Genomic DNA, 24,557 nt, shown 5'->3' on the forward strand with positions numbered 1-24,557 from the left:
TTTCTTTCTGCTCTTTCAAATCAGCTAATAAAAAACCTGAAGACTCCTGATGTTTCAGAATTTAGGATGTCTCAGATTTTAGGCCGTAATGGAGAGCATACTCTATGTGTTGTTACCTAACGCATTCCATTTGGAACTCAAGAGCAACATCATGTAATCAAACTCATTAATATTTATGCTGAGAAATAAATATACTAAATGGAATAAACACTATAATAAACAGCCTCACAACAGTTTAGGTCATGTTTTGTTGTCAAATGAGTTTTGGTGTCAATTTTTTTTGTTGTTGTTGGTTTTCAGAACTGTGGATAAGGGGACATGCTATACAAATTCAAGTCACAACTTTGCCACTTATTGTTACCTGATTGATGACCTATGAAGAAAATATATAATTATTTAATGAGATAATAGTAAATGGTAAAACATAATACAAATATAACTTTGTATTAGCAATTGTTTCAGGGGTTTTTTTTTAGTTTAAGAACTAATGTCAGCTTTAAAAGTATAAAGAGATTTCTGGAGCTTGCAGAAAGCTGAGGTGGGTTTCTGGCTGATTCTAGGAGTGGCAGTATTACCCATATGGTGAAAGGCTGGTTTCTGCTCTGAGGAATCAGAGCATAGATCTGTGCATGGGCAAGTCCCTCAGCTTGGTTACAACCTGCTCCCAAAAGCTTTCTTCTTTCAACCTCAGCGATGAGGGCCAGGATCTTTGACACCCACCCCTCCCCTAGAGAGTAACTATAGAGAGAGAAGAGGTTTGGCTCCAGGAGGAAAAAGTACAAGCAGGAAAGAGATCGACCAGTTCCTAGAGATTTATTATAATCTATATGCTACTTCTTTGGATTTTGCTCTACCACATACACACATACTCGAGAGCCCTGACGAGCAGTCCAAACATAGAGATTATAGCTAGTTGGCAGGAAGTCAGCAGTCCCACCAGTCTATTCCTCTGCTATTCTGCCATCTGATGTAGCAGCCATAGTCAAATGCATAGGGAAAAGAAATAAAGCATGAAGGAGGACACTTAATTAAGAGCTTTGAGGAAAGATCTGAGATCCCAGAGGACCTTGGTGCTCAGCCAAACAGCTAGACAAAGGTCTAGGCCCTAGCTTGTCAGAAGGACTGGAAGACAGCCACAGCTTCCTCCACAGGTCTACCGTGCAGAAGTTAACTACTTGTCGCATCGGCACTGTCAGAATCATCCTAGAAAAAAAGAAAAAGACAAAAGTTACCTGTAGAATATGGAAAGAGTGAACATTTGTGTTCACAAACACTGCTCACTCCCTTCTGCTCTCCAAGTTTTCTTTTGTGATTTTTCTGTGTCACACAACTTCTTGGGAGGCTAATATGGAAGGATTTAAACTTTGGAAAATAAACCACCAGTACTGAATAAACAGCACGGTGTCATGTATCATTTAGTTTCAGAATTTCAATTAATGCTACTGCTCCTTACAACTGTAAAGATAGTCAACAGGGCCAGAACTGCTCTAGGATGGAGAAGCAGAGGGAGAGATGGAAGTGAAGACAGTTTTGCTGGGTTTGGTGTTTTTTGTTTTTGTGTTTTCTTTTAAGCAAAAGTTTATTTAGAAAGCCACAGAGGTAGCCCTAACCGGTTTGGCTCAGTGGATAGAGAGTCGGCCTGTGGACTCAAGGGTCCCAGGTTCGATTCCGGTCAAGGGCATGTACCTTGGTTGTGGGCACGTACCCAGTGGGGAGTGTGCAGCAGAGGGCTGATCAATGTTTCTCTCTCAACGTTTCTAACTCTCTATCCCTCTCCCTTCCTCTCTGCAGAAAAATCAATAAAATATATACATATTAAAAAAAAAAAAAAAAGAAAGCCACAGAGGTAGAAGTGAGCCATAGAAGAAATAGGTTTAAGGAAAAAGTTACAGAGGCCAAGAAGGGCCCTTGAAGCTTAGGAGAAAGAAAAGTAAGGTAACATGCCTGGGGAGAAGAAGGGGATGAGAAAGGTATGGGTGTGCTCCCAAGAAGGAGATCACTTACTGGGGTTTTCTTTTTTTTGAAAATATTTTTATTGATTTCAGAGAGGAAGGGAGAGGAAGAGAGAGATAGAAACATCAATGATGAGAGGGTATCATTGATTGGCTGCCTCCTGCAGGTTGGACCAAGCCCACAACCCAGGCATGTGCCCTTGACCGGAATCGAACCTGGGACCCTTCAGTCCGCAGGCTGACGCTGTATCCACCAAGCCAAACCGGCTAGGGCTTACTGGGGTTTTCTTAAGCCTGGAGAAGAACATTCACTCTTCTTTGTCAAATTCAAATTTGGCTAAAAAAAAAAAATAATCAAATTTGGCTAACATGCACTGAGAACTGCTATGTGCTAGGGACTGAGACAGGAGCTTTCTAGTATTGTATCTTATTTTTAAGAGCAAAACAGAAACTGAAGGGTTGAGGGGCAGGCTTTACTTACATCCAGATCGTCCATGGCAGGGGGAGGTCTCTTGGTGCTGACCTTCTGCAAAAGCTAGAGGGAAAAGAAAAGGAGTCACAAGAGAGAAGAGCAACCTGCATACTAATGGGCCATAGGAGAATGGTCCAGCCAGACAACTGCCCTATGTTTAAAGCCCCTAACACATCAGTGGAATGAATTAGAGAAAAGTACATTAAGGCTCTTTTTAATAAGAAATTTAAAAACACACAGAACAGCCGAAACCGGTTTGGCTCAGTGGATAGAGCGTCGGCCTGCGGACTGAAAGGTCCCAGGTTCGATTCCGGTCAAGGGCATGTACCTGGGTTGCGGGCATATCCCCAGTAGGAGATGTGCAGGAGGCAGCTGATCGATGTTTCTCTCTCATCGATGTTTCTAACTCTCTATTTCTCTCCCTTCCTCTCTGTAAAAAATCAATAAAATATATTTATTTTTTTTTAAATATATTTTATTGATTTTTCACAGAGAGGAAGGGAGAGAGATAGAAAGCCAGAAACATCGATGAGAGAGAAACATCGATCAGCTGCCTCCTGCACATCTCCCACTGGGGATGTGCCCGCAACCCAGGTACATGCCCTTAACCGGAATCGAACCTGGGACCTTTCAGTCCGCAGGCCGACGCTCTATCCACTGAGCCAAACCGGTTTCGGCAATAAAATATATTAAAAAAAAAAAAAAAAACAAACACACAGAACACACTCCTTACTAATCCAGGTCAGGGTCTGCAAGTGTTTTTGCAACCTGAATAACTAGTACTGAAATTCTGAAACCAAATAATTTATTGGGAAATAGTGATATTTTTTTCTAATCCTCACCTGAGCATATTTTTTCCATCACTTTTCAGAGAAAGGAGGAAGAAGGGAGGGAGAAATCGACTGGTTGCCCCCGCATGCACTCGCCCCAACCACAATTGCCCCAACCTGCAACCCAGGAATCAAACCTTCGACCCTTCGTGCTTGGGCCAATGCTCTGACCATTTAGAAACACTCACCAGGGTAAAAATAGTGATTTTTTAAATTTGAATTTTATACTGCTTAGTTTGAGATTCCCATGAGGTTATCTAGTTCAAGAAAACACACACACACACACACACACACACACACACGAACAAAACTTACAGAAAAGTAGGAAAAGGTTCTACCAAACTTCTTCAGAGCACAGGCTCTACTCTATGAATAGAATATTCATTTTTCCCATCCCTATTAAACACTGCACAAAATGCATAAAGAATATCAGCACCGATCAGCGGCCGGCCTAAGGAGCTCATGTATCTCTGCTTAGCCCTGATGACAATTCTCCGGACAGAGACTCAGAGAAGGATCAAGATGGGCAGAAAATGACTTACCTCTGCGTAATGTTCCACCTGAGCCAGCTCCACCTCTTCATCCCCTTCCCAGTCTCTCCAGTTATCGAAGTCCACAGACAGCCACACTGGCTGAGAGAGGAAGCAAGGAGGGTCACAGGCCAAGAGGGCAGCAGAAGTGCAGGGAAAAGTGTGGTGTGTGTGTGGGAGCATGCTTGGGGAAGGTCGATGGGAGCAGTCTTCCCAACAGCCCCCTTTAACTAACCCCGTCTCCAAGCTGCCACGTCAGCCATAAAGACTTACCAAGAGCCCATTAAACACAATGTTTAGGGTATGGAAAAGCATAGAAATTCTGCCCTCCAAGAGCAAATTGACTGGGAAGATCACACATCTGGAAGTATGACTGTGTCATAAAGTATCATAGAACCAACCAAGAAAGACAGGGACAACCCTTCAAGGTCCATGTCCCAAGTCCCCACACTTAGAGAAAAAAGTTATTTACTAATTCATTTAGCAGATATTTATTGAACAGATACTATGGGTCAGACTCTGAGACTGGCACTGGGATCATAGAAATGTTTAATACACAGTCCCAGCCATCAAGAAGCAAGTGAGGCCCAGCTGGTGTGGCTCAGTGGTTGAGCATCGACCTATGAACCAGGAGGTCATGGTTCGATCCCTGGTCAGGGCACATGCCTGGGTTGCAGGCTCAGTCCCCAGTAGGGGGCAGCCAATCAATGATCTTTCTCATCATTGATGTTTCTATCTTTCTCTCCCTCTCCCTTCCTCTCTCTAAAGTCAATAAAAAAAATTAAAAAGGGGGGAAAAAGCTCCAACTCTAGGCAGTTGGGAATTTTAGACCAATGTGGCCAAAATCACCATTTTTTGAGAGAAGCTAATAATCTGGATTTGTAGGTGAATTCTCCAAATTTTTTTTAAAATATATTTTATTGATTTTCCACAGAGAGGAAGGGAGAGGGACAGAGCCAGAAACATCGATGAGAGAGAAACATCGACCAGCCGCCTCCTGCACACCCCCCACTGGGGATATGCCTGCAACCAAGGCACACGCCCTTGACCAGAATCGAACCCAGGAGCCTCCAGTCCGCAGGCCAATGCTCTATCCACTGGGCCAAACCGGTTTGGCAAATTCTCCACATTTTTATATGTCAGCAACTAATCAAAACTTCTAAATATCAGTAGTCAATGGAAATAATTTTTAACACTGTGAAGACTGCTCAAATAAATTTGAGAGCCAGATCCGACCAGCAAGTGGCCAAATTGCAACCTTTAGGAGAAAGAAGCCACTGGAGGGTCTTAAGTAGGGGAGTGACAAGGTCAAATGTGTTTTATTTATTTTTTAATATGTCTTTATTGATTCGAGGGAGAGGGGGAGGGAGAAAGAGAGAGAGAGAGGAGGAAACATTGATTGGTTGCCTCCTGCATGCCCCCTATGGGGGATCAAGCCCAAAACCTGGGCATGTGCCCTGACAGGAAATTGAACCTGCCACCTTTTGGTGCATAGGACAACATTCACACTCAAATATATGTTTCAGACAGATCATATGGGAGGGATGCTTTAGACAGATTGGGCGTGGGGCTGAAAATACACAACAAACCTCACCCAGTGATGGATGAAGCCTGAATTAGGTAGATATGAAATAATGGATTCAATCCTATCCAAGTAGTCAAATAGGCAGGATCTGGTGAGTTACTGGCTGTTGGTGGGGAAGGAGGCAAGGGTGATTCCCAGAGCTAATCTGAGTACCTGCTCTGGTACATAGACAGAGAGCACAGGAGAAAGAGCAGGCCACTCCCTACCTTGATATCCTCCTTGGTGAGCCGAGGCCAGGCCACTTTCTCCTTCCATTTCCTCACAAAGCAAGTAATGGAGCGGCCAGAGCGCTTATCCTGGGAGTCCTGCCACATAGAGAGCCTCATGCTTAAGAGTCTTAAGAGAATGAATCTCCCATTTCCCAGGCAGCCTTCCCACCCAAACCTGACCGTCCCACCCCATCCTTACCTTGGAGTTCACCTTGGCGTAGAACTCAATCTCATTGTACAACTCCACTCCATCCGCATTCTTGCAGCTGAGGAGACAGTGCAGATGAAGAGATGTGGGAGGCTGAGTGTGGGGGAATTAAGAGAAGGGAAAGGTTCTGAGGAAGCCAGACTCAACCAATGGGAGGCCATTACCTGAACACAATGCGGTGGTCTTCTAAGAGCACGTGGACATCGGTGCTGTCCTCAACACAAAACTCCATGAACACGTACCTGGGCCTGTCATACCACAGGGTCCGGGCATGCTGCCTGAAGAGGAGTTGAGGTGGGGCTTCACAGGGGTGGGAGAGGGAAGACTGGGAGCATTTGGGAAAGATGGGAGAAGGGGGAAATACAGGGATAATTTATGCTACCGCCCTGTCAACATGGAGCTACAAGAGACAGGGGGAGGTGGGATGGGAGTGATGGAAATGGGTGTGAGTGGCGAGGGTGAATCTGGGGAGAATCAAAAGTGTGAGAGTGAAAGGTAAGGAGTTATGGAGGCCATGGAGATGGCACTGCCCCTCATCACCCCAAAGTTACAGAGACCTGGGGCCCGGGGTTCCCATGGGACCTCGCAGAACCTGGAGCGCCCAGAACATGTGGGACAAGAAATCTAAAGGGGAAAGGGTGGCCGGAAACACTCACCGTGCCATGGCGACCCCCGCAGCCCAGTGGCGTTGGGAGTCCGAGTCCAGGGTCACTATCTTTAGATCCTGGTGAGTGACGCCCCGGCAGCTGCCTCTCCTTATATGGTCGGCGGAAGGTTGCAGAGGCAGGAGAGACGCGACCTTACCAGGGAGCCGCACTCCGGGGACGGTGGGAAAGCCTGGCCCCTGCAGCCTCTGCAGCCCTGCACGCCTCCAGAAAAGCACACATTTAGGCAGAGACGACCCACCCTCCGGGACCAGGGCAAGGGCTACACGACACTAGATACACACACAGAGTGACTCGTCCGCGGCTCCATGCACCTGCTTCTCCGACGCTTAGTACATTCAGCACCAGATTCACAAAAGGCGCTCAAATAAAAAAAAAATTATTGGTCCGAACGGAATCCCCGGGGAAGGCCCGCCCTCCGCGACTAACTCCGTGACGTCTAAGCCCCGCCCTCCAGCCCGCCCCTCCGCCTACCCCCCGCGTTTCCCAGCCCGTGCGTCGTAGCCATGGCAACAAGGGAGCGCCGCTGACGTGCGGCGGCTTTTCCGGGAAGATGGCGGCTGTGGAAGTAGCTGCAGAGCCGGTAACGGTGGTGGCGGCCGTGGGACCAAAGGCGAAGGACGAAGAGGAGGAAGAAGAGGAGTCCCTGCCGCCGTGCGAGGCGGTGCGCTGGGCCCCGGTAGGGGCGGTGGCCGAGGCCGGGCCTGGGGCGACCGCGTTCTCGGAAGAGGCGGCTGCCGAGGACCCCGGCGCGGCCCCGGGCTCCCCGCCCGACTCTCCGGGCCGGACACTGCGGCGGCTGCGGGCCGAGCGGCGGCGGCTGGACTCGGCGCTGCTCGCGCTGTCCTCGCACTTCGCGCAGGTGCAGTTCCGCCTGCGCCAGGTGGTGCGCGGGGCGCCGGCCGAGCAGCAGCGCCTCCTGCGCGAGCTCGAGGACTTCGCCTTCCGCGGCTGCCCTCACGTCCTGGGTTACGGGGAGCCCGGGGACCCCGCCTGCGACGAGAGCGACGGGCTGCCGGAGGACCGGCCACGGTTGCGGGGCGAGGACCAGGTGAGCAGCGGGGGCCGGGCCCCGAGGGGTATGGGCATAGGAGCGGGTGGGTGGGTGGCGATGCCGACAGGATGGAGGTAGCGGTGGTGAGCCGCCGACCTGTCTAGGTGAGCACGCGCGTCCTAGACGGGAAGCTTGAGACAGGCGTGCGGACAGGAGGACAAAACGGCCTGGGGACCTGTGGTGAGAGGTGTCCCCGAAGGTGTGATGACGTGAAGGGCGAAGAGAGGATTGAGAGGGCAGCGGAGCAACCAACCAAAGCAGCGCTGCTTCCGCTCACCTTGCAGTCACCTTAGCAAACACCTGGCACCTTTGCTGATGGAGTGCCCCGACCCTGGGGATTGGGGAGATTGGCCGGTGAAGAGCGAGTGGATTGGAAATCGTGGAAAATTAGATCTACACTCTCTGCCCGTCTTTTCCTGGAACCCAGAGACTCTTTCATCTTTAGACTCTTGTCTGAGTGAGCGCTTTGGTGAACAACAGGGTATCTTAGTCATTAAAAGGAACACAACTCCTGATTACATGAATTTTCTAATGCTGGTATTTTAAACCTCCTTCCCCATCCTGCTTGATAACTAGATATTCGAAATGAGGTTCCATTGGTAACTGACAAGATTCGGGCAGTTAGCCTACCTCCAGAAGTTGGGAGAGTCTGTATACGGCACCAAGGCAACGTTCCCTGACAGCCTTTGAGTCCCTGGAAATGCGCACTTCTAGATGGGTGTTGAGGAGACTCACTGTCTTTTCTCCACATTTTAAAATATATATATTTTTTATTGATTTCAGAGAGGAAGGGAGAGAGCGATGGAAACATCAATGATGAGAGAATCATTGAATGGCTGCCTCCTGCATGCCCCCTACTGGGGTTCGAGGCCACCACACGGGCAGGTGCCCTGGGCTGGAATGGAACCCGGACCCTTCAATCTGCAGGCCAATGCTCTACCCACTGAGCAAACCTGCTAGGGCTACCACCTTTTTATTCTTTTTTTTTTTAATATATTTTATCGATTTTTTTACAGAGAGGAAGGGAGAGGGATAGAGAGTTAGAAATATCGATGCGAGAGAAACCGCAACCAAGGTACATGCCCTTGACCGGAATCAAACCCGGGACCCTTCAATCCACAGGCCAACGTTCTATCCACTGAGCCAAACCGGTTAGGGCTCACCTTTTTATTCTTAAAGCTACAACCGACATATGCTTTCTTCCCACTTAAATTGGTTTTAACCAAGAAGACTTATCAGTAACAGATATTGAATTACTTTCACCTGAAATGTTTCCAATGCAATCGTGTGTTTACTGTTCCACCCTTCTCTCCAAATACCCACAGCTCCTTGCACAAACAAGGAGCAGCCACGTCCAATTGCCAGACTCTTAAGGAATAGAAAGGATAGAACGAATTACTGTGGGCAGGCCCTGTTCAGGTGTGAGGAGCACCAAAGGTTCTCTGTGGATTTGCTCTTTTGGTTGTTCATTTTCACTTTCAGAAACAGAGAACAACTTTGAAAAAAAAATGTAGTGTTCAGAAATACCTAATAAGCAGCTGTGATCGTGTGTGCATACATTGATACAAGAACAGGTAATGGGGGATAGGTGTGAACCAAATGATTTACTTCTTATCAGTTCCTGGTTTTTTTAAACCAGTATCTTATCTCACTTCACACTGGAAATTATTTATTTCCTGCCTTGCAGCAGAGCTCATTGTTCTCTTAAACTTGTTTGCTCACTTATGGCAAAGTTCAACATTCTCACAAAAACAGCGTCAGGATTTATAGCTGGTTTCTTTCTTCCTTGTTTTCATAAAGTTGGGGTACAGTGAAAACACAGTTTACCCAGTCGTGCTCCTTGAGCTGGTTAGACTTCTGGTCAGAGTTCATTACAGTAGTCCCTGCTTATCCAAGGGAAATATGTTTGAAGACCCCAAGTGGATGCCTGATACCTCGGATAGTACTGAACATACATATTATGTTTTTTCCTATATAAACATACCTATGATAAGGTTTAATTTATCAATTAAGCACAATAAGAGATTAACAACAATAACTACTAATGAAATAGAACAATTATGCCAATATACTGTAATAACAGTTTTGTGAATGACTTTGGGCCTGTAGTAAGTAAAGTAAGGATTACCTGAATACAAGCACTGTAATATCGCAACAGTCCAAATAACCAAAACGATTACTAAGTGACTAATGGGTGGGTGGTGGATACAGCATGGATACCGAGATACTCTGGACAAGGGGAAGATTCAGACTCAGGATTTCCTAATGCTACTCAGAAGAGGACACAGTTTAACTTTTGAATTGCTTATTTCTGGAATTTTCTATTTAATACTTTTGGACCTTGGTTAACTACAGGTAACTGAAATTACAAAAGGCAAAACTGCAGATAGGAGGGGACTATTGTGTTTGGAATATGCCATTCTGTATGTGATTCAATAATATAAAACAAATGTGTATTGAGAGTTTACCCTGTGCTAGGCCTTGAGGGTACAAAGCCATGGCCCTTGCCTGTAAGAAGCTCATAGACTGGGAGAGAAAGAATCCTAAACAAATAATTATAATGTGACATGAGCTAGAGTAGAAGTGTGTACAAAATACAGTGGAAGGAATGATCAGTTCTGCCTGGGAAAATCAAGGAAACCTTCTTTTAATGGACAGCTAGGCCTGCACTAAGACAGGAAGAGAAAAAGGATTCTAAGAAAACACTATCCCACTCAGAAAGGATTGCAGAGGGAGAATCCTGAGAAAAGGCTTTCTTTCTTTTTTTTAAAAATATATTTCTTTATTGATTTCAGAGAAGAAGGAAGAGGGAGAGAGAGATAGAAACATTAATGATGAGAGAGAATCATTGATTGGCTGCCTCCTGCATGCCCCCGACTGGGGATCGAGCCCGCAACGTAAGCATGTGCCCTTGGCCGGAATCGAACCTGGGACCCTTCAGTCCGCAGGCCGACGCTCTATCCACTGAGCCAAACCGGCTAGGGCGTTGATTTCATGTTGAATAAAGGTAAAGCAAGAGCATTGCTTTTTAAATAATTTGAACAAAAAGTTAACTTGTTTTTCATTTGTCCTCTCTCATACCTTACTTCTGGAGGGCTTGGTAAGTACCATTTTAAGGTTAAATTTAATATCCTATAGACTTCTAGTTTGAAATGCAGCCTTATGCCTGCATAATGTGCTGAGTTTGCTTTGTTTTGATACTCAAGAAAGGCATGGAAAAACCAGTGTTTGAGTATACATTGGCAAGACTTTGCCATCCTGAAGGGATTATAATCATTTAAATGTGGAAAGTACCTGGTGGCCAACAGTGGGAAAGGGAATCACTGCTCAGGGAAACTTACCAAACATTTTAAAAAAAACTAAAAAAAAACACTATTACCTTTCCACCCCCATTACTTGGCTTTGGATTTTTTATTGCCCCAGGTATCTACATTTATTCTTTCTTTTGATTTTGTAGATGTCTGTAAAACATTGAATGGACTTTGAATCTTAAAAATAAAAATGGTTATGAGTTATAAAGCCTTTCTCTACACCCTTACCTCCAGATTCTCTGCAGAAAATAGTCAGGAGTTGTTCTATGGTAATTAGCAATGAAGATGGCATGGCTAATTCCTGGGAGGCTGTCTTGGCTGAGATAAGTTATCTCACTCCTAACTAGACCTTTAAGGGGGGGAGGGGGGGAGCAGTCTTGCCCTAGGTGGTTTGGCTCAGGGGATAGAGCGTCGGCCTGTGGACTGAAGGGTCCTGGGTTCGATTCCGGTCAAGGGCATGTACCTTGGTTGTGGGCACATCCCCAGTAGGGGGTGTGCAAGAGGCAGCTGATAGATGTTTCTCTCTCTCTGTTTCTCCCTTCTTCTCTGTAAAAAAAATCAATAAAATACGTATTTTTTTAAAAAGCAATCTTAACAAAAGGCCCCATTGTATTCTTACCCTATTTCCAATGAGAGACAGATATTTTCCTAACAAAAACACATTTAATAAATTTCCCTGTATGAAATAATTATTATTTTTGAGCCTATCCTACAAATTCTGTATTTCCTCTGGATTATTTGGAAATGTCTTATATTTTGCTAGTCATTATTGGCTTGAGAGGATTCTTGATGTGCCCTGAATTTTCCTTTTCCTATGAAATAAACCTAAGTATTTTCTCATCTTAGAGTGAGCAGGAGAAACGAGAACGTCTGGAAACCCAAAGGGAGAAGCAGAAGGAACTGATACTGCAGCTCAAAACCCAACTAGATGATCTGGAAACATTTGCCTATCAAGAGGGCAATTATGATTCCCTACCACAGTCTGTGGTCCTGGAAAGACAGCGGGTAAGTAGAGGCCACCACTACCTGAACAGTTCCTTCCAGTGTTTATTCTTTCCAGCATTCATTCTCTCCTAGCTTGCTTGTCCTGGGCCTTACTGAGAGTCCCTTTGCATTACAGTCTTTATTCACACACGGAAACACGAGTTCCAGAGTTTTATAATATGGTAATGGAGCTCTACCTTTTTGTTATTATTAATAATAGTAGTAGTAATAACAGTAATACTTTCTTTTTTTAATATATTTTATTGATTTTTTTACAGAGAGGAAGGGAGAGGGATAGAGAGTTAGAAACATCGATGAGAGAGAAACATCGATCAGCTACCTCCTGCACACCTCCTCCTGTGGATGTGCCTGCAACCAAGGTACATGCCCTTGACCGGAATCGAACCTGGGACCCCTCAGTCCGCAGGCCGACGCTCTATCCACTGAGCCAAACCGGTTAGGGCAGTAATTCTTTCGTTTGATCATTAAAATAGTTATATGTGGGCACATCATACTATGTAAACTAGATTTCCCCCCCACAATCAGTTGATAAATATACCAGGAATCCAGACTGACTTTAATGCTGTATTTATTTAAACAACTTCTGGGTAGACAGGTAAATCAGCTAGTAGAAATACAGCTACAGCCTCCCCTACATGTTTATCTCTCCTTTTGGCATGGCTATTTCTCTGCCTGGGCTGGAGTTGCATTACCAAGATTTCATTGTTCCTAATATTGTTAGTAGAATATTTTGGCTGTAATATATCTTAATGTTTTGTAAAGACTTTTCTTTAGTTACTTAGAGTAGAACAAGAAGGGATGAGAAGGACTAGAAACTAAGAGAAACCAGTATTTATTCTCTTGGAGACTTTGGGGGAAGCTAAGTATGAGGCTTTTTGGATCATCAGCCACTTTGGATTATTCATGCTGTTAGTCACCTGAGTCAAAGTTGCCTAGTCCAGTAAATCATTTGTAGTTAGAAGAACCATTTCTGTTGGACAGGAACCAAAGGTTCTTGTTACTCCCAGAGAAAAGAGGTCTATCCTTACCTAATAAGCAGTTACATCATTTCTCTCATGAATTTGATAGTTCTTTGTGACTTGGATTTCTATTTAAGGGTAGGAGGTATACCAGTAAAGATTTTCTTTCTTCCTAACCTTCTCCCTGAAAATTCCAAAGGGTGTGCTCATGCTTGTGGTCTTGATAGGTGATCATAGATGAATTAATAAAGAAACTGGACATGAATCTGAATGAAGACATCAGTTCACTGTCTACTGAAGAGCTTCGGCAGCGTGTCGATGCAGCTGTGGCTCAGATTGTAAATCCAGCCCGAGTGAAAGAACAGTTGGTTGAGCAGCTGAAAACTCAGATCCGAGATCTCGAGATGTTTATCAACTTCATCCAAGGTCAGAGGGGGGTGGACAGATGTGATAATTTATACATTGTAAGCACTGATACCTAAAGGGGCCAGTCTTGATGTACTCTTTAAGGCGTTTGATCACTGAATAAGGGAGCTAGCATGGTGAGTAACCAGATAGCTAAAATCTCACTCTGCCATTTACTGGCTTCATGTCCTTGAGCAGGTTCCTAACCTCTCTACTCCCACTCTCCTCACCCATAAAATGATTCATGCTTTCTTCACTCAGCAAATATTTTTTGAGCCAACTACTACAGACCAGTCACTGTTTTATACAATTAAATAAGATATATTTGTAAGTCTTGTCATGTAGTAGGCACTAGTAAATATTCTTCCTTTGAAAATCTGCCATCAAGCGACTAAAGAAGTATCTTCTCTTTTTAACTTCTGATTATAGATGAAGTGGGAAACCCATTGCAGACAGATAATGGACACTGTGAGTGCAAGGCCAGTGGGAAGACAGGGAATGGCTCCACCAGAACGGGCAGCAGCAAACTGCCTCCAAGAAACAGCAAACGTAAGTACAGCTCCCAGATTAGCCAAACCTATAGAGACAGAAAATAGATCAGTAGTTGCTAAGGGCTCGGGAGGTTGGGAAGAAGAGTAATGGGAAATGCTAATGGTACAAGGTGTATTTTGGGGATGATGGATACACAGATCTCTGCATATACTAAAAAAACCACTGAATTGTATCCTTTAAATAGATGAATTGTATGGTATGTGAATTATATTTCAATATAGCTGTTACTAACCCAAAGAAAGGGAAGTCCAGTGACATCCTTGGGTAGCTCTTGGCTTCATGTGGGACCTATATATAGCTCCAAAGCAATACTTTATCTCAACTTATGACTTATTGAATGTACTTCTGTGCTCTTATGGCCCTAACTGATGAATATTGTGTTTTCTAAACAGCAAAGGCAGAAGACGTGAAGAAAGTCCGGGAGACGGGGCTGCACCTGATGCGGCGAGCGCTGGCAGTGCTCCAGATCTTTGCTGTTAGCCAGTTTGGTTGTGCCACAGGCCACATCCCACAAACCCTGTGGCCAACAGGCCAGGCTGACAGGGACTACTCTCCCTTACTGAAGAGGCTGGAGGTGTCAGTAGACAGAGTGAAGCAGCTAGCCTTAAGGCAACAGCCTTACGGCCACGTCATCACCTCTGCCAACCTCCAGGACCTCTGTCAGGGGGGCAAGGACGAGCTGACTACAGCTGTGCGAAAGGAGCTGACAGTGGCCATGAGGGACCTGCTGGCCCATGGACTGTATGCCTCCTCACCAGGGATGAGCCTCGTCATGGCCCCCATTGCTTGTTTGCTGCCGGCCTTCTCCTCGGCCCCCGAGGCCATGCATCCCTGGGAGCTCTTTGTAAAGTACTACCATGCTAAGAATGGCCGTGCTTACGTGGAATCCCCAGCCCAGAAGCTCTCCCAGTCCTTTGCCCTGCCTGTTATGGGAGGCACTGCTATGACTCCCAAACAGAGTCTACTGACAGCTATCCATTTGGTGCTGACAGAGCATGACCCTTTCAAGCGCAGTGCAGACTCGGAGTTGAAGGCCTTGGTGTGCATGGCACTGAATGAGCAGCGTCTCGTGTCCTGGGTGAACCTTATCTGCAAGTCGGCATCACTCATCGAGCGCCACTACCAGCCCTGGAGCTACATGGCACACACCGGCTTTGAGAGCGCCCTCAACCTGCTCAGTCGCCTCAGCAGCCTCCAGTTCAGCCTCCCTGTCGACCTGGCTGTGCGCCAGCTCAAGAACATCAAAGATGCCTTTTGATGATAGTGCCCTGGCCCTACCCCAGCACCTTTTTCAGTAAAGATAGGTGGTTAGGCTTCTAAGATAGGAACAGAGAGTAAGAGGAAGGGTCAAAGATGTTTCCCCTAGCCAAATGACTGCAAGGTCAGTTTTATTTAAAGGTTCTTCCCTGGTGTGTAACCACAGTGTACCTGTGGTACATACGTTTGAGCCTATGGAAAAGAAATTAGTCATGGCACATAGTTAATGCACCAACACCTCGTGTCAGGTATAAATTTTAGAAAATCCAAGTTTCTCTAACCATTCTCTTTATGACAGTGAGTGGCATTATGAGTGAGTTGTTAGTCCTGAAGGAATTAGACTTGAGATTCGTATTGGTTAAGTTGGGAGCCAAGGTTCAGGGGAGGTTGTGTATATTCCATAGCTGCCTCTAAACTAGGAATGGGAATAATCTGAGAATAGCATTTCTAAGGGAGTTAACCACAAGTTAATTTTAATATGATCCCTTTAAGAATTGAAGTCTGTTCCGGACAAGGTGGTCCTCTTCACACAGCACAGACAATATTTTTGTTTTGTTTTGGAGAGGACTGTTTATAAAGAAGGACAACCATTGTCTGGTTCCATGTCCTCTGGCAACCTCCCAAGGACATGCTGACAGTGTTCTGAGGAGTATACTTCTCAAGAGAGCCCTTGCCACTGAATCTAGTGTGGATAGGAAAACATCAGTGACCAGCAGCAACTTCTGGGCTGTGCTTCCCTTGTCTTGGAGGCTGGATGGTGGAGGAGGTCTGATCATATAAGTACTACAGCGGGGGTGGGAAATATGGCAGATTGCTGTTGAACACTTCATTGTAAAACTGACTCTAGAGTAGCCCAGTTTGGTCCTCAATATTTTAGCCTGTTTAGTTTCTGTGTCATTCAGCCTGCATACTACTCCAGGACTAACCAAAGATGGGCAAATTGTATCACTTTCTAGAAAACCAAATGAGTTCCCAACACTACTGATTCAGCATTATTTCATGTATTAAATTGGCAGCTGCACTTTATGTCTGCACTATTACATAGTGCATTTTAACTTAATTTTTCCAGCAACATGTTATTTAAGATGTACTGTTGAGAATTCATTAGAATTAGTTCTCCTGTGTGAAGCAGAATAAATGTATGATGTTGTGGAAAATGATATATCTGTGGTTGCTAATAAAATCTAGTATTTTGTGTAGATTCTCTGTAAGGACCTCAGAGCCCCTTCGCTTTGGTTTATAAGTCCATCTGGGCATTATCTGATCCAGACCATTTCCTCAAGCTGTGTCTGGCTCCTGGCCTTTCTGCCTCTTCTCTAACCTCTGCCCTGGATCAGCACAGCTTTGGTGGTAGTTTTCGTCTCTGTAAGTAAATTCGCTAAAAAGTGCCCTTGGCTTTATCATCCCATCTCACCCAGGCCAGCAGTCCCACCCCCACAGCAGATGTCACCACACCTGCCACTTATGAATTGGCACTTTTAAACCTATTTGTCTGGATATTATTTCGGGTGGGTAATAACTGCTGTAGTCATATGGCATAGCCCTGTATCACGCCAGTATTATCTTTTTCTAATCCTCAAAAACTAATTTGCATAAAGGTTTTGTGCTAGCATCATGGGAAGCATTTTTGTGTTAATCCTAATTTTTTAAATTTTAGAGAGAAACATCAGTGATGAGAAAGAATCATTAATCGGTTGCCTCCTGCATGTTCCCTACTGAGAATCTAACCTGCAACCCAGGCATGTGCCCTGACTGGGAATCGATCCAGTGACCTCTTGGTTCATGGGTAGATGCTCAACCACTGAGCCACACAGGCCAGGCTGTGTTGTCCTAATTTAATTCTCACTATTTGTAAGGTAGGACAGTATTATTCCCATTTTATAGCTGAGGAAACTAAACTGCAGGAAGGTTGTCTAGGTTTACACAATTAAAGAGCTGGGATTTGAACTGGAGTTGCCTGAATCCATATCCTATAGTCTGTACCCTTATCATGTTACCTCGTATCTTGTGGCTTCTCAATCTTTTGTTCCTCTTTCCTTTTTCCATCCCCCTCTACCATCACTTCAGGGAAGAGAAGGTATTTTCCATATACCTGCCAGAAATTTCAGCTGCCAGAGGACGGCTGCAGGGAGATGGGCAGATAGCCATTGCTCTGCTGAGTTCATGAAACAAAGATGTGTAGAGACAGAGATAATCCCATCGGCCTTCCAAGCAGTCAGATAATCTAGTCACTGATATCATCTGCATTATAACTGAGGACAGTTCTGGCTTAGGGTGAGGCAGTCAGGACCAGGGAGGAGAGGAGGAACAGTCAGCCTGGTCTAAAGTATAGAATGAAAAAGAGCCATGGGTATGTATCCAATGAAAGTGCAAGGTCTGTTGCAAAGATTTCTAAGGTGCTCTGTATTTATTCATTATTGAGTGCCTACCAACTGCCTGGGCCAGGCTAAATGCTGAGGAAAGATGTTTAAACAAAAAAACTCAGCCCTAGCCAGTTTGGCTCAGTGGATAGAGCGTCAGCCTGCGGACTGAGGGTCCTGGGTTTCATTCTGGTCAAGGGCATGTACCTCAGTTGCTGGCTCCTCCCTGGCCCAGGCCCTGGTTGGGGCACATGCAGGAGGTGACCAATTGATGTGTTTCTCTCAAATCTATATTTCTGTCTTTCCCTCTCTCTAAAAAAATCAATGGAAAAATACCCTCGGGTGAGGATTTAAAAATAAATAAAGCATGCTCTTTGCATTTCTAACAAGTTCCCAGGTTTTGTTGCTGCTACTGGTATGGGGACCACACTTTGAGAACCATTGATCCAAACCAACTAAGGTATGTTCTATAATAAAGGTAAGTTTAGATTGGATTGTTCAAGGAACAAGGAACAGAGAAGGAAGAGATTAATTCTTCCTGGGAGTGTCCTTGAAGGATGGGTAAGATTTTGCTTGGCTACTGAGAAGAATAAAGACATGAGGAACAGCCTGAGTAAAGACCCAGGGATCAGAAGAGGTTGGGCTTTTGAGTAGTTGAGCTGGATGGAACTCCAGTGGTACACGAAGTATATGGAGGAGTCAGGAACTTATGCTGAAGGAGTGAGAGTTCAAACAGGTACAAAGAGCCAACAAAGTATTTCAAGCAGACAAGTGGTAGACTTGAGAGTTGTGTATAGAGAAATTTCTCAAGATCTATACATCATAGGGCTCCACTCCAGACCTGAATTTTGAGTTGGAGATGCATCTTGAATAAGCACCCCAAGCAATTCTGAGCCACACAGAAGTTTGAAGAAGGACTGGAGAAGAAAAAGAACTGAGGCTGGGTCATTTAGGGAGCAGGTGGAAAAGGATAGGAAAAAAATACTTAAAATGTCATAAGGCAAAATTCACAGGGTTTAGATTGGGAGAGTGTTTGTGAGATGAGTCCAGACAATTATAAAATGTTAGGGTTTGGTTTCTATTTTCCAAGGGAGCAACAGCAAAAGAGGCAGAAGCAGATGAGGTTGGGAGGAGACCATGGAAGTAAAAATGGATAAGGAAATGTATTATAGTGAGAAGATCACTGGATTGGAAATGGGGAGACCTTGCTCTGTGAACTTTGCTGCTGTAGAACTGTCACCTTTTAGAAGCCAGAGTAGATGATCTCTGAGGTCCCTTCCAATTCTAAAATATCATATTCCAAGTTAAAGTAGAAAATATAGAATATAGAAATTTAAGTACATAATTAGGGGGATAAACCATTGGAATGGGGTCCTAACGCCTGCAGGGAAAAATTAGTCCCTGGAGAACAATAAAAAATTGATGAAACCCTGATTTGTCCAACATCTTGCCCACGACCAATCCTATAGATTTTTCAATGTTCAGATGAGCAATAACTGTAAAATGATTTATCTTCCTTTTGAACTTGGAAGACACCTAAAGAAACATCTAAAAACATTTCCAGCATGGCTGGGTGTGGCTCAGCGGTTGAGCATCGACCTATGAACCAGGAGGTCACACACCCATACCTGGTCAGGGAACATGCCAGGGTTGCAGGCTTGATTCTCCCATAGAGGGCATGCAGGAGGCAGCCGATGAATGATCCCTCTCCCTTTATCTCTGAAGTCAAGAAAAATATATATATTTTTTAAAAAATATATTTTATTGATTTTTTAGAGAGGAAGGGAGAGGGATAGAGAGTTAGAAACATCAATGAGAGAGAAACATCAGTCAGCTGCTTCCTGCACACTCCCTACTGGGGATGTGCCCGCAACCCAGGTACATGCCCTTGACCGGAATCGAACCCAGGACCCTTGAGTCCGCAGGCTGACGCTCTATCCACTGAGCCAAACAGGCTAGGCCAAGAAAAATATATTTTTTAAAAAACTCCCAATGAGTGACGGAAAATAATTCCATTTGAGAGTCAGCTAGACCTGAGTTCAAACCTAAATTTGAAGCCCATCTCAGGTAACATCCTCTCTGAATCTCAGTTTCCTCATGTCTACATGGGAAGAAAATAGCCAAGATGCAGAGTTGTGAGCATTAAAAGGCTGTGGGCTTACCTAAACTGCCTAGCATAGTCGGTGCTCAGTACAGTGACAGGGTAAACAGAAGGACTGCTTGAGTCTGTGTCCCAGCTCCACCACTTACTTACTAGCTGTGGACTTGGGGCAAATTATTTAATTTCTCTAAGATACAGTTTCTTCAACTGTAGAATGGAGATCATAATACCTATCTCCTAGTGTTGTTGAGGATCAAATGAGGTAATTTCCGTAAACAGGTTAACGCGATTTAGCAAAGGGTAAACAGCTGCTACCACCATCAGCGTCTCTCACCTCCTTCACTGCTAGCTTGTAATGTCTATGACATCACGACACTCTAAATGTCGGGGGCAAGTACCCTTGCTTGATTAATGCTCATCTCCCCCTCCTTACGACCAACAGCAGGTCACACAGTGGACACTAAACAAAACAAAACAAAACAAAACAAAAAGTTCTATTTTGCTCCCTGACTATTCCAAGGCAAAAAAGTAAATTTCAAATTCTGTCCCCTCCTAGCGTCAGAGAATGGAACTACAAAAGGCTGGCGCATACATGCCTTCCTTGCTCTTCCATCCGTAGGCGATAGGCGGCACTCCCTGGCTCTTTTCTTCTGCCGGATCTACTAATAAAGTTTGATTTGAATAAATAAGCAGCCAGGCCCTGCTTTCCCCGTAGAAGCTTCTTCCGCCAGCAACCAGAGTCTGAGGGCCTCGCAAGAGGCGGGTCGAGACTTAAGGGGCGGTACCGGAAGTGAGATCACCACCTCCGGGGTGAAAGGTTAGCGGAAGTGCGGTTCTTTCCTTTCTGCTCTAGGCCCGAGTGGCTACGTTCGGTGAGTGCAACCCTGGGGAGGGTCTTCCAATCCACCGCCATCCACGGCCTGGGGGGCGAGTTGCGGGGTGGTTCCGAGTACTTTCCATTCCTCTGGCTCTGGCGGCTTCGTAGCGGATCCCGTCCCGTGAACAGGGCCCGTGGGCGGCCTGGGCCAGGACGACAGTAAACGCAGCCTGAAGTTCCGAGAGCCCGCAGCCTGGGCTTGCGAATTTCTTAGGGGCCCCTTGTTCCTCTGCAGAAATGGGCAAGTTTATGAAACCCGGGAAGGTGGTGCTGGTCCTGGCCGGACGCTACTCCGGACGCAAAGCCGTCATCGTGAAGGTACCATCCTTGCGAGCCTGTGCGCCCGTGTTTCCCGGAACTGGGCCGGTTTCGGAGGACCGCGCGAGCTTGGAATTGAAGACCACCCAGTTTGGGACATGAGCCATTGAGCATTGCGTGTAGGGGTGGGGGTGAATGCATGAGTGCTTTTGGAAGAGGAAAATGGAAAATAAAAACTAGTTGACACCTAACACAGAACGCGCCCTCTGCCAAAGAGGCTTTAAATAATAATAATGGCCAACGCTTATTGAACGCTTGCTTGGTGCCTGGTACACTGCCTTACAGATGCTTTCGTGCCCAATCCTGGCAGTAACCCTAGGCAGTGGTTCTCAACCTTCCTAGTGCCGCGACCCTTTAATACAGTTCCTCATGTTGTGGTGACCCCCGATTTCATTGTTATAAATTGAACATAATTAAAGCATAGTGATTCATCACAAAAACAATATGTAATTATATATGTATTTTCCGATGGTCTTAGGCGGCCCCTGTGAAAGGGTCGTTCAACCCCCAAAGGGGTCGCGACCCACAGGTTGAGAACCGCTGCCATAGAGGGTTCTTCCTACTGCTAAGGTTTAGAGATGTTCGCTAACTCACCTGAGGTCAGATAGTAAGTGCTGCAGCTGGGATTCTGTAAGGGAGGAGGAATTGTTTCTATCAAAATGGTCATTTAGCGTATTGCAGCCCTTCACTGTTTGCCTGCTGCCTTCATCTTTTAGCTTCTTGAAATGTCCCTAACGTCTGACCACATATAGCACTGCTCTTAGCTGTTTGGGGGACACTGGAACTCCTGGTTCCCCTCCCCCCACCTTCTTGAGACTGGAGTTGGGCTGCCTGCCTCTGCTCCTAAGAACCAGTGCTTGGCGGGTCGCAAGGACTGACTTCATAGATGATAACTGTTCTTTTAAAACCTCTTACCTCCCAGGAGCCCAAATTCTTCCTGGTGGGCATGAATGCCACCCTAACCCTCACTGCTTTGGGCATCTGGCATAGCACTTAGTGTGTCTGCTTTATGTGGTTTTTCTCTGTAAGATGGTGGGTCTCAGAGACATGGGGGTGGAGATGATCTTTCTGTACATGCCTGCCTCTAGCACGGGGCCTAGCTAGGCTTTAAGTTGATCCTAAATGTAAATCTTGCTCATTTAGAACATTGATGATGGCACCTCGGACCGCCCCTACAGCCATGCTCTGGTGGCTGGAATTGACCGCTACCCCCGAAAAGTGACAGCTGCCATGGGCAAGAAGAAAATTGCCAAGAGGTCAAAGATCAAGTCTTTTGTGAAAGTTTATAACTACAATCACCTCATGCCCACAAGGTGAGCATTTCAATAATGGGACTAAAAGTGACTTTAGTTCTCCCCCCCCCCACCACCACCACCCCCGCTTTGCTGAATAAGGAGACAACCCTAACTTCGCCAAGCCTAATTGAAAGTCTCCAAGCTTGCTCTTTGTCTTTCTTACCTGAAAACTCTGAATGTTGAGTAAAGATTTGTTTCCATCCACAGTAAACACAGGCATGGGATCTGGCCTGCCCACCTCTTCCGCTGTTGCGTTTTCACAGATAGTTATTATAGGCTTTCAAAAATGAACCAAGGAAAGCAAGTCTCCCTTGATTTCATTTGACTGCCAGGCCCTTTATCTCCTGGCCTTTCACAGTATTGTGCAGCGCATCTGCTATCCTGGTACAAGGGTAATAAAGGAATACAAGATTTGAAAGACCTCTGAACAAGAATTGCCAAACCCAGCAGCATGTGCCTTAAAGTGGCTGCTGGGACTTGCTGTTTGCTCTTAATGTGCTGACCTAAGAGAGCAGGGCCCTTTCTCATGTGCTGGAAAACTGAGATTGAGGCAGCTAGCTGCCCAGCTCTTGCATTGTCATAATGAGACACCCTGCGTAGGCAGAACTTGAACAGAACTAAATACAGTGGCTCTAAATAGAAAGCCAGCCACCCACTAGGAATCAAGTAAAGTTCTAATACAGTGATGGTTCGTAGCTAGAAAATAAGTAGTTGGGAAAATTGACAGTGAAGTGTGAAGTTTTCCAATGGCTTAAATTTATGTAAATGAGTCTTAATATTAGAGATTTCCCAAGCCTATCAGCACTTTGGGATAGCTTTTTTAAAAAAAAAAAGCAAAAACTTTTTTTAATATATATTTTTATTGACTTTTTACAGAGAGGAAGGGAGAGAGTTAGAAACATTGATGAGAGAGAAACATCTATCAGCCGCCTCCTGCACACCTCCCACTGGGAATGTGCCCGAAACCAACGTACATGCCCTTGACCGGAATTGAACCCAGGACCTTTCAGTCCGCAGGCCGTTGCTCTATCCACTGAGCCAACTGGTTATGGCTGGGATAGCTTTTGACGGTTGTTCCTGTGGAGGCAGAACCTGGTACCCTACTGTCCCAGGAGGACTTGGGTGACTGCGGAGGCCCTGGCAGCATACGGGCTAATCCAACTCCCCACCATTGTCCCCAGGTACTCTGTGGATATCCCCTTGGACAAAACTGTTGTCAACAAGGACGTTTTCAGAGACCCTGCTCTAAAACGCAAGGCCCGGCGGGAGGCCAAAGTCAAGTTTGAAGAGAGGTAAGTTAGGTTTTGGTGGTGGATATTGGGGTGTGGTGTTGCTAAGTCCCATAAAGAGAAATTTGTCTCTCCCTCCTCTCATTGATGTCCTTGTTTTCCCACTAGATACAAGACCGGCAAGAACAAATGGTTCTTCCAGAAGCTGCGGTTTTAGATATATTTTGTTTCTGTCATTAAAAATCCAAAAAAAATATCCGTGTCTGCCTGTTGCATGTATTATTTATTCATCTGGGAAAGGAGAATGGTCTTAAGATAAAAGTTTGGTGGATGAGGGGCTGTGGAAAAAATATGAAAGTTAAATCTGCCTTTGGGAGACTTGAGCTAGTTCTCAGCTTGATAATCCTTTAATGAACCACTTCCCAAAAGGGCTACTGTTGGCATTTTTAGGTACAGAGTTTTTTGGCATCCCTGACTTCAGCTCTTTACGTCCTTAGAGAACCTGCCCACCCACCACCAGATGACAACCAAACGCCCCTCTGAGTGATGTGCACTGACTTTCAGATTGAGAACTAACCTGAGGTTCTCACACCTTAGCACTGGTGGTTTGTCAAACCAGTCACCCTATGGGTCAGATTTAGTTGGTAAGAATTTCTAGCAAGTTGTCTGGTGATATTGGTGCTCCTCCAATGAGGACCACACTGGAGGGGACCAGGCCAAGAGCAGCCATTTTAAATGGTGTGATTCTCGAGGGCTTGGGATACTTATGACCCTGTTAGGAATGAGAGGCTCTCCAGCTGAGCTGGTTCTCAGTCACGGTGAAACTAGGATCCAGAGACCTATTCACCAAGCCTGAGGTGCACTTCTGCCTGGGGTGGGATTGTGAGAAGGGCTCATAAGTTACTGGTGTAAAAACCCTGGACTAGATGAAAATACAGTGTTTTATGTACTTCAGTTTGCCTCCTCTCACCTTTAAGTATTGGGCATCTATTGAAACCCTCCTGTTAGCTTGTACTCGAGTCCCAAGTGGAAATGAGTTTAAACCCTGCTTTGATTAAAAATACAAGTTCTCATGCCTCAAAGCCCAAGTTCAAATACTGTCCAAGTTTGGATACATGCTTCACTTCCTATAATGTGACAGTGGGCAAGTTTATGTCCTTCAGAAGTTTAGGATCTCATCTGTAAAATCTGGAAAGAACCAAGGGGTTGTTTTGAAGATGGAGTTTAATTCATGCAAAACAGAATCAGTATTGGACACAGCAGCGCTCAATAAATGCTGTTGTAACATCTGTGAACTTGGAGTGGCTTTGTCTTGGTTGCATTTGTCATTCAGTTGTTTTATCAATGTCCGCGTGTGCCAGGCATTATTCTGGGCTCTAGGGA

At 45.4% G+C, this 24,557-nt stretch overlaps 3 protein-coding genes across 8 annotated transcripts; 2 read left to right on the forward strand and 1 right to left on the reverse strand.

The window, feature by feature from the left end:
- Nucleotides 1-297: 297 nt before the first annotated feature.
- On the reverse strand, nucleotides 298-7,315 carry PTGES3L (prostaglandin E synthase 3 like). Of its 6 annotated transcripts, none has more exons than XM_081109497.1 (8): nucleotides 6,736-7,315; nucleotides 6,443-6,647; nucleotides 5,951-6,111; nucleotides 5,778-5,844; nucleotides 5,576-5,674; nucleotides 3,797-3,886; nucleotides 2,434-2,487; nucleotides 298-1,203 (listed from the first exon to the last, which is right to left on the reverse strand). In XM_081109497.1, exons 3-8 carry the CDS (start codon nucleotides 6,016-6,018, stop codon nucleotides 1,168-1,170), a joined length of 414 nt encoding a protein of 137 aa, XP_080965623.1. In that variant the 5' UTR covers nucleotides 6,019-6,111; nucleotides 6,443-6,647; nucleotides 6,736-7,315; the 3' UTR covers nucleotides 298-1,167. The 6 variants fall into 6 exon arrangements, with proteins under 6 accessions (XP_080965623.1, XP_080965621.1, XP_080965622.1 ...); XM_081109495.1 differs by having other exon boundaries at nucleotides 5,951-6,064; nucleotides 6,443-6,541; nucleotides 6,736-7,300; XM_081109496.1 differs by having other exon boundaries at nucleotides 5,951-6,064; nucleotides 6,443-6,541; nucleotides 6,926-7,294.
- Nucleotides 6,996-16,193, forward strand: RUNDC1 (RUN domain containing 1). The gene is made up of 5 exons (XM_081109489.1): nucleotides 6,996-7,502; nucleotides 11,663-11,821; nucleotides 13,008-13,206; nucleotides 13,615-13,734; nucleotides 14,130-16,193. The coding sequence occupies exons 1-5, from the start codon at nucleotides 7,005-7,007 to the stop codon at nucleotides 14,993-14,995; spliced, it is 1,842 nt and encodes a 613-aa protein (XP_080965615.1). The 5' UTR covers nucleotides 6,996-7,004; the 3' UTR covers nucleotides 14,996-16,193.
- Nucleotides 16,194-20,235: 4,042 nt separating this feature from the next.
- RPL27 (ribosomal protein L27) lies at nucleotides 20,236-24,461 on the forward strand. The gene is made up of 5 exons (XM_081109621.1): nucleotides 20,236-20,327; nucleotides 20,568-20,650; nucleotides 21,794-21,963; nucleotides 23,127-23,237; nucleotides 23,343-24,461. The coding sequence occupies exons 2-5, from the start codon at nucleotides 20,570-20,572 to the stop codon at nucleotides 23,389-23,391; spliced, it is 411 nt and encodes a 136-aa protein (XP_080965747.1). The 5' UTR covers nucleotides 20,236-20,327; nucleotides 20,568-20,569; the 3' UTR covers nucleotides 23,392-24,461.
- The last annotated feature ends 96 nt before the right edge of the window (nucleotides 24,462-24,557 follow it).

Source organism: Myotis nattereri (genome assembly GCF_964212035.1).
Source record: "Myotis nattereri genome assembly, chromosome: 16".
NCBI lineage: Eukaryota > Metazoa > Chordata > Mammalia > Chiroptera > Vespertilionidae > Myotis > Myotis nattereri.